General features: G+C 45.4%; 1 protein-coding gene across 1 annotated transcript in view; it reads left to right on the plus strand.

Moving 5' to 3' along the window:
• bnc2 (basonuclin zinc finger protein 2) overlaps window positions 1-10,000 on the plus strand; it is a 99,372-nt gene that overhangs the window by 687 nt on the left and 88,685 nt on the right. The window contains exon 2 of the mRNA XM_084687909.1: window positions 394-876. Coding sequence (XP_084544035.1) covers window positions 394-876 — 483 coding nt within the window. The remainder of the gene's footprint in view (window positions 1-393; window positions 877-10,000) is intronic.

Genomic DNA, 10,000 nt, shown 5'->3' on the forward strand with positions numbered 1-10,000 from the left:
CCATCCTCCGCCGTCCTCTCTCTCCCTCCCCCCTCACCTTCACACCCTCCTCCCTCTCCCTGCCTCTCCCTGCCTCTCCCCCCTCCCTCTCCCCCCTCCTTACCTTCCCTCCTCCGCTCATCCCTTTCTCCGATCCGGGGGCCCCTGAGGAAATACACAGCGCAGCCCTCGCTCCTGGAGAATTAACTCCACACACACACACTTACACACGCGCACGCTTCTCCTCGACCAGGTCCAGATCCCTCTCTCCCCTGCTCCTGAAGCCACCGCAGACTGAAAGAAAGAAAGAAAGAAAGGAGAGAGGAGGGAAAAAACACAACTATAAAGAACCCACCTTCACTGACTTTTCTTCTCTCCTCCCTCCCTCCCTCCTCCCTCCCTCTCTCTCTCCAGTCAGAGCAGGCGGAGTGTGATGTGAGAGGCAGCAGAGCTCCTAGAGAACCCCAGAGCGAGAGGGCACCAAAGTCCAGCCACCTCAGAGACGCCTCCGTCGCTAACACTAACCCACCCACCTCCGGCACCCCCACTAACACGGGCGCTAACTCCAGCACCGCAAACAAAAACGGTGCTAACGTTAACACCACCCCCGACACCAACGACGACGACGACACCACCACAACCACGGACCCCCCCACCGGCTTCACCGCTAATAGCATTAGCATTAGCTCCAGGTCGAGTTCCAGTTCGGACAGCATTGGCGGTGGTGTCCCCGGCTTTAGCCTGGTTAGCCGTGGTGCTAAGGGAGCGGGGGGAGAGAGGGAGAGCTCCATGCAGTTTGGGACCAGACCTCCAAGTGCTGAACAGCACCAAGGATTCCTGGGGTCATGGCAACAACAGGGAAGTGACAGCAACCTGCTCTTCAGGATGACCCAGCAGGTGAGGCTCTCTCCATCTGGCCCTCGTCTTGGTTACACTTTCTCTTCTTGTGTGACTCTGTGGTCGTCATTGGGGGTGTTTTTGGTGGATCTTGTGATGTCTTGTCATCTTGAATGGTGTGTGTGTTGGAGTGTTACTTTAGGTGCTGCGGTGTGTCTGGGTGTGGGTGTGTGGTGGCAGTGATTTAACAGTCTTTAGATTGAGATCTTGTTCATTGACAACCTTATTATTTATAATAATATTTTTGCTCTACGTTGAAGTCCATATATTATAGATTTTTGCCGTACGTTTGAATCATTTGCCTGATGAACATAACTGGACAAACATGACGGGTTTAAATGACAGAGATGAAAGCGATAGGGTCCGTGTGTGTGTTGTGCATGCACCTGACTGTCTGCACTCATACTACGTGACAGATAGTTAAGTGCTAAGTGCACGCACACGGTTATTATTTTTCCATAAAAACGGTTATGTATTTTATGGCCGTATCTGCAGGCTAAGATGTGTTTTCTTTCAGCGGAGTACTTGAAGAAATCTTGATGCGTTCACCGTTGTGAGGAATTCCTTCACCGAACGATAAAGTCCGCACTCAACTCTTCACGCAATTTGTCTTGTAGAAATATTGTAAAAAGCAGCAATTGTAGTTTTTTGGTAACCCTGCACCGATAAAGACCGGAGCGAAACGGCGCCCGGGGTTCGCTAATTGAGTTCATGTGGTCGGAGGAAGAGGCTCCGCTACACACTGGGAACCGAGACCGTGAACCGAGGAGACGGGATGCTAGATTTCACTGTCTCGGATAACCAGGTCTACGGAAGTTCTTTCTTCCTCGACACGTTTCGCCCGTTACCGCCTCGTTTAGAAAACTATCGCTGGTTGTCTTTGGAGAAGTAGCCCGTTACAGAATATGGAGGGGGGGGGTTGGTTTCCGTGGTGATTTACATCGAGGCAAGGAGTGTTGCTTCAGAGAGAGAATGAGAGAGAGAGAGAGAGAGAGAGAGAGAGAGAGAGAGAGAGAGAGAGAGAGAGAGAGAGAGAGAGAGAGAGAGAGAGAGAGAGAGAGAGAGATGGAGAGAGAGGGAGAGAGAGAGAGAGAGAGAGAGAGAGAGAGAGAGAGAGAGAGACGCGATAGGTCGGTAGTTGGTTTGTAATTAATCATAGCGGAACCTGCGGGGGCTCCGTACCATGCACGCGTTGATACACGCATGCAGGCAAACAGACATCCAGGCCGCGCTGCACCGCTTGCGCAACATCTATCCAGCTATAAATCCAGCATGAAAATAAACAAGTTTCCCTCTCTTTTAAGGACCTACCAATTTGCCCTGTAATTCGAAAGTGTTAGAAAATAGACATGTTGTGTTGAAGCGGAAGCCGTGCTGTAGGCGATGTTACGAACCGTAACGCTGCATCAAAATAGTGTGAGACTGCGTGGTCTTATTCAGTTGGAACATTTTAATCTCAGAGCATTTTTATTTACTCTAATCTTTAATCTTGATACTTGCAAGATTTGCAAAATAGTGTTGTTTTTTTTAATGTTTTTTTTAAGCGCATCTGTAGGCTCCTTAATATTTGACATGCTCTCTTTCACATTTTGAGCGATAAATTAATATGAAACTATAAAAAAACATCGACAAAGAGAGTAAAAATAAATAACGCATAATTTGCATTTAAGAGGAAGACTATGCCTGCCTCGCCCTCTCTCCCCTTCTGCTCGCACGGCACACACGCGCAGGTGGATGGCCCCGCGCGCAACATCTGCTGGGACGCACGTTTGCAATCCCCCCTTTTACAAATGCGCGCCGTTGTTTCAATGTAATCTGCTATGGGACCCAATGTTATTTATCCTTCCGCGCACCACTTAGAAGGCATCTTCTCGTGTTTAGTAGGCATGACATAAATTCTCTAAAGAAGCCTTTCCTTGACAGACGGCCTTATTGGAATCTAACCGATAACGACTTTGTGTTTGCCGAGGCTCACGCGCCCTGGGGTATCCGGAGAAATGAGCGTTATGGGGTAGTGTTTCGTACATCTCTCTCCGTCTCTCTCTCTCTCTTTCAAAGATCAACAAAGTCACATAAGGCAGGCTACGTCGTTATTAAGGCAAATTATTTCAATCCGAAGATCGATTGACACACAAACCAGCTGTGTGCGGCTGTGCATGTTGACAGGGTGGCAGTCGTTTGTGGTTTTGTAAGATGGAAGGCACTTTAAGTCGAACCATTTGCTATTCCCCAAAGTTCTACATTCTCCTGTAAGTATTCCCACACGTGTAACATCCGCTGGGATACACAATGATGAGTGTTTCTTGCTTGGATACATTTTGCAATCCTCATTTAGGCCTAAATCAAATGATACATTTTCAGAGCGAATGTAGACTCGCAGGTGCGTAATTATGTCGATTTTGAACATTACCTGTACAAAATATATTCTCAAATTACCAAGAAATGGCTTCTCAAAATATTTATTTAACCTTAGACCGTCGAAGTCGGACCCGTTTTTGTGGTTTTTATTACCGAAGGAATCACTACTCGACACGCGATCTCGTGAGCACCTGTCTCGCTCTCTCGAGGACAGAAACGGCCTCTTCACGATAAAGTTGCTAATTTGACGGAATCTAAAGAGTTAGCACATTGTTTTAGTTTGAAATACAATTGTCACTTCTTTGTACGCAAGGCGGTGACAGTTTGTTTTGAAAATCTATTGGGCCTAATATATTTTTTTTGATAACACATTAGGCCTATGTGTGTTTTTAGTATTTCAGCTTGGTATACAGGCTACTGTACGCTTTTCATCAAAAACCCATATATATATGTATATGTATATTGAATTTGAAATTATTGAAAAGATAATTGTACAAAATTATACACAGAAAATTGCCTAATGGCAGTGAAGCACTTTACATGACGTACGTTTTTTTTTTTTTTTTTTTGACTTGCCTAAAATCAGTTGCATCTTTAACTGACGTCCTTTCCTGATATTATAGCGTAGACTACATTAAGCAAATTAACGAATATTAATCATAGCAATTTCCGTACCAAAAAAAATGAAAGACCCAACATTTTCCCCTAAACTGCAGCATTTTACATGTTTGATATTTGACTTCGCGTTGTCTTTATTTGTCAGAGCAAAAATAGAATGTACTGATCGGGAACAGATTCTATGAACGTAGCCTAATTTAGACTTCCACAGCCACCTGACCTAAATGAATGAATCCACATTTTGGAGTGCAATTTTCTGAAGAAATCATCATGGGGAATTCCTGTACTGTGTTTCTCTGCAAAAGTATAGACACCTAAATGAGGGATTTATAGACTATCGTTTAGGTTCTTAGCTTTACGGCACAATAATATTTTGACGTTCAATTTCCACTGTGTTCCTGTTGCTGTATCACGGTTATGAATATTGACCTTTGCAAGTTAAATAGCCCGCGGTTAAGTGATACTATTCCCTAATTGCTCCATCAAGACTAATTCTGCAGCAATAAACCAAACATTACGCCCTGTCATTTTACCCCCCCCCCCTCCCTCCCTCCCTCCCCCGTCGCGTTTTCAAAGCGCGGGGTACGGAGGAACAGCGGTATTACTTAAGCTTGTAAATGTTCCGTTGTGAACACCTCTTTGATGATACAGTAGGCTTTATATAATGTTTTCTTTTTCTTTCTATTTGGGGGGTTATATATTGTTTTTTCAGGCGGGCAGATGGTATCCGCGAGATAGGGGCCGGTAGCACTTAAGGATCTTCAAGCGTTCTGTGTCTGTTCTCAATCTAAAGCTCTCTCTCTAAAATAGATCTCCCCCTTCTTCTCTTTGCAAGGGTGCTGTAACGCGGCTTCCTTTGAAGTGCGACAGGTCGACAGTGGGCCGAGGTGTGGACGAGGTACAGTCGGTAACCCTGCCGTGTTCTTCTTGCCCACACTCTCCACAACGGAGATGCGGCGACGGTGAAGATGCTTCCAAAATCGTTAAACGGAACATCCTCCTTGTCGCATAGCTAAATATGATACTATAGTCATTTAATAACCACAGCCAAATTATTCATAGCTTAGACACAACTACAACCTTATACTATTTCTTACAATTATTATTAATGACAATAATTATTATTCTAATCATATTTGTGTAATATGATTGGACAATGTAGCCTACATTTTCAAAATCCTGGCTTCTTGGTTATTTTGATGTAGGCGTTTTTTCCTAAGTATTTTTTACATTTAATTGCAATCGGAAAGTTTTCGGAAACATCTTCGCCGTCACAGTGAATGTCCTCAAATTACAAATCGCCAGTGGTTGAAAAGCAGTGACGTGGTTGAAAAGCAGTGATGTGCTGCATCGGAATTCAACAAAGAATATGGCACCTCAAAGAATACACACGAGAAATGTAGATGAACAGATGACGTATGCAAATATAGGATAGGATGTAATAGGATGTAATACATGTTGTTTATGGTTTTCATGTCAACAGGCTCAATTGTGGTGTGTTTCAATACAGACCATACATATCTTATATATACAAATATACACACACACCAGGATCAGAATCACACCAGTCAATACATTGACGTGTTAGACGTCTGTGAACCAGGTCATTACCAAGACATTGATCCCCTCAGTTCTCCATTACAAACCAGCATCTCCTCTCCGCTCCTTACGTACTACTGCTCCTAAACACCCAACTGTAGGGCTGGGCTTGGTCTGGCCTGTGTGTGTGTAAGTGTGTGTGTGTGTGTGTGTGTGTGTAGGTGTGTGTGTAGGTGTGTGTGTGTGTGTGTAGGTGTGTGTGTAGGTGTGTGTGTGTGTGTGTGTGTGTAGGTGTGCGTGTAAGAGACACCTGTTTCTCCATACCCAGTATCTAAAGCAATACCTACTATGTTGGATATGAAGTCAAGTTTGATCAAGTTTGTGTGTGTGTGTGTGTAGGTGTGTGTGTGTGTGTGGGGGGGGGGGGGGCAGACTATAGTGGCACATCCTCCACTATGGTTTGTGAGTCAATAATTGAGTTAATATCCTCTTCAGCTGAGATCTAAGAGAGATCTTAATCTCTCTATTAACATACAGGCACACTTACTGCCTTCCATGTGTGTGGGGGTTATCTTTCTCCCCACCGAGGGCTGAGCCTTTTCATGTGTGTGAGTGGTGTGTGTGGTTGGTGTGTGTGTGTGGTGTGTGTGTGTGGTGTGCGTGCACGTTAGCGTGTTAGTGTGCTTGTTAGTGTGTGAGGTTGTTGTGCGTCAACATTTTATGGGTGTTTTTCCGTCTCTGCTTGTGTGTGGGGCGCTGATATGTGGGGTGCGCACAGGTCATTTCCATGAACACATGCTGTATGCTGTATGCTGTATGCTGTATGAACACAGGCTTTATGCTTTATGGCACAAAGTCATGATTTGATGCATACAGTATGTGAGTTTATTTTGTGCACGGGTGTGTAGTTGTTTTACTGTGTTTTCTTTTGTTCTGTCGGTAAATAGTGCCACTGTGTGTGTGTGTGAGAGAGAGAGAGGCAGAGAGATGAGGGGGGAGTGAGAGAGAGAGAGACAGAGGAGGGGAATGAGAGAGAGAGTGAGAGAGAGAGACAGGGGAGGGGGGAAAGAGAGAGAGTGTGAGAGAGAGAGAGAGAGAGAGAGAGAGGGGAGAGAGAGAGAGAGAGAGAGAGAGAGAGAGAGAGAGAGGAAGGGAGACATCAGAGTGAGGAAGAGGAAGGCCAGTTTCTCTGAGTGTGAGTGTGAGTGTGTTTGTTCCTTTACCACAAGTGTGTGTGAGAGAGAAACGTTGAGGGGAAAAAGTAAGGTCTTCTCTCTGAGTGTGTGTCATCTCATGGTGTGCGTGCTACCTTACAGTGTGTGTTGTTCCAGAGAGGGAGTGTGTGTGACTCTGGCAGCATGTGTGTGCGGGTGTGAGCTGAAGAGTGTCTTGGCTGGCCTTGATTTGAGGAGAATGGGGTGAAAGAGGATACAAGGAGGAGACACTCCCTCCCTCCCTCCCTCCCTCCCTCCCTCCCTCCCTCCCTCCCTCCCTCCCTCCCTCCCTCCCTCCCTCCCTCCCTCCCTCCCTCCCTCCCTCCCTCCCTCCCTCCCTCCCTCCCTCCCTCCCTCCCTCCCTCCCTCCCTCCCTCCCTCCCTCCCTCCCTCCCTCCCTCCCCTGCTGTGTATTGTTTGGCAGCTTGCAGGACTGGTTAGTCTGCAAGAGGGAACTGGCTGACCATCTCTCCATCTTGAGTCTCTCTCCTTCTCCTCTCTGCATCTCCTCCTCTCTGCATCTCCTTCTCTTCTCTCTTCATCTCCTTCTCATCTTTCTCCTCTCTCTTCACCCATGTCCATCCCATTGAGGAATTGGCTTGTTGTTAGATATGGTGCGTGCGTGGTGTGGGTGTGTGTGTGTGTTTGGATGGTTGCAGTTTTACACAAACCTTTTTCTTCTTCTTTTTTTCCCTTCTCTTTGCCTTGTTCTCCTTAATCAAAATCCTGAATTAATTTAGCGATTTAATTTGCTTCAGTTTTCGCCATTTAATAAATATTTGTCAGCGCTGTTTGCTGCCTTCTCAGTTTCGAATCCCGTTTTAATATTCATTATTTTAATTCCCTTTTTGCCTTTTTGAAGGAAGGGAGGGTGGGGGAGACATTGTTGGAATGTAGTAATGCTCCTGAGGCTGCGTCCATGCCTATTCATCGCCTGTGATTCAGGGAGAGTTATTCTGTTTGGACACACTCCATCGATTCCCGTCGTCTGCTATCAGATCTCAGCCCTGGGAGGCTCTCATCCCTTCATCATTTCATCCATTTTGGTTTCATCTGAATTTGGGAGATGGATGTGGGCGTCTCTCTTTGTGCTGGTTTAGAACTCAGCTGTGGTGATCCTGCTAACACACACACACACACACACACACACTCCTTCCCCTGTGGGGTTGCTGACAGGCTTAACCCATCCACCCCTTGCTCCTACCAGTACCTCACCCTCCTGTCCAACTCCACCTATCAGAATTACTTCCTGTTGAACCCCACCAATCGGAACGATAAAATGGTACCAGGGGTCTAGAAATATTCTTCTGTAGCAAGTTTAGAGGTGTTACTGTTGCACTGGGGTCTGTCTGGTAGCTGAGATGTTACTTTACACTGTGTCTGGTAGCTGAGATGTTACTTTACACTGTGTCTGGTAGCTGAGATGGTACTTTACACTGTGTCTGGTAGCTGAGATGTTACTTTAGACTGTGTCTGGTAGCTGAAATGTTACTTTACAGTGTGTCTGGTAGCTGAAATGTTACTTTACAGTGTGTCTGGTAGCTGAGATGTTACTTTACAGTGTGTCTGGTAGCTGAAATGTTACTTTACAGTGTGTCTGGTAGCTGAGATGTTACTTTACACTGTGTCTGGTAGCTGAGATGTTAGTTTACACTGTGTCTGGTAGCTGAGATGTTACTTTACACTGTGTCTGGTAGCTGAAATGTTACTTTACCGTGTGTCTGGTAGCTGAGATGTTACTTTACACTGTGTCTGGTAGCTGAGATGTTACTTTACACTGTGTCTGGTAGCTGAGATGTTAGTTTACACTGTGTCTGGTAGCTGAGATGTGGTTACTGTAGGCTGTGTCTGGTAAATACAGAACAGGCCTTGACTCTAACCACCTACTCAGTATTAAAACTATCTAGCACTTCTGATCCTTCATGTCTATGTGCTGTACTATCTGATCCTATTTGACATTGCGGTGGTTAAAAGCGTCTACTAAGTGAATTAAATGTAGAGTACGTCTAACAAGACCTGAATCTTGGAGACAGAGTGTTCCTCAGGCCTCTGCTGACCCTTGACCCCCCATCAATCAATCAATACCTGCCATGTGACTATCGCTCACAGCAACAGTGTCAGCTGCTTTCTGTCCCCATGGAGACAGCAGATACGTTGTCTGAGGGAAGCTGTGTTTTCGTTTTAGAGGCCGTTTGGAGGGAGACGTCATGGGGACGTTCAAATCGAAGAAAACATTATTGTCATTTTGACACGATTTGGAAAATGTTTTCTCTGTGAAAGAGGAAGAGGGGAAGGGACTGTGTGTGTCTCTCTGTCTGTGTGTGTGTGTGTGTGTGTGAGAGTGAGTGTGTGTACATGTTCAGGAACGACAGAAATGCAGAGCCATCTGCTGCAGTCTTATCAGGAGATGAGTGTTGAAAGGTAGCTCAGTCCTCCACCATCCTTTTCCCAGGAACCTACGTTCTGTGTGTGTGTGTGTGTGTGTGCAGCAATGCTACAATGTCCACAGCTGCTTAAAATTACCTCTGATTCTTTTTTGTTTTGTTTTACTTGGAAATATGTAAAAAGAAGATGTTATTTGAAATGCTTCAAACAGGTCACGCAGCTGTTTAGTTTCTAGGCTGTTTGTCTGAAACACTGAAGGGTTAGGTGAAGGTTCCTAAAGGGTTGGGTGAAGGTTCCTAAATATCCCAGCTCCTTTCGGTTTCTTGTGTTTTTGGAGTCTGTCAGATAAGAGGTTAATTTAGTCTTGTTTAGTGGTAAATATGTGTAGCTATCGGCCACTTGAGTGTGACTGTGTGTGTCAGTGTGACTGTGTGTGTGTGTGTGTGTGTGTGTGTTGTTAATCCCTCTGCACTAATGTGTCAGATGACTGGGGTGAATAACAGCACTATATTGTATGCTTAATGCTGTCTTATAAAAGGTTAGGGTTATTAAGACTAGTACAGATTTTTGATCACTACACACACACACACACACACACACACACACACACACACACACACACACACACACACACACACACAACAGAACACACACAACAGAACACACACAGACCCTTGTAAGGTAGTTTTCTTTTTACGGTTGTAAGGTTTGTTGTTTTTTGTATTTTTAAAGCATAACCTCAGGCTACTCACTTACATTAAAGGTAGGAGTCAAAGGTCCTTCTCCCTCTCTCCCTTCCTCTTTCTCTCTCTCACTCTCTTTCTCTCTCTCTCTCTCTCTCTCTCTCTCTCTCTCTCTCTCTCTCTCTCTCTCTCTCTCTCTCTCTCTCTCTCTCTCTCTCTCTCTCTCTCTCTCTCTCTCTCTCTCTCTCTCTCTCTCTCTCTCTCTCTCTCTCTCTCTCTCTGTCTTTAGTTATTTGTCTTTGGCTGGCCCTAACTTCCTGCGGGGAC

This window comes from Hypomesus nipponensis, chromosome 22 (genome assembly GCF_054491055.1).
Source record: "Hypomesus nipponensis isolate SF chromosome 22, ASM5449105v1, whole genome shotgun sequence".
Taxonomy (NCBI): domain Eukaryota; kingdom Metazoa; phylum Chordata; class Actinopteri; order Osmeriformes; family Osmeridae; genus Hypomesus; species Hypomesus nipponensis.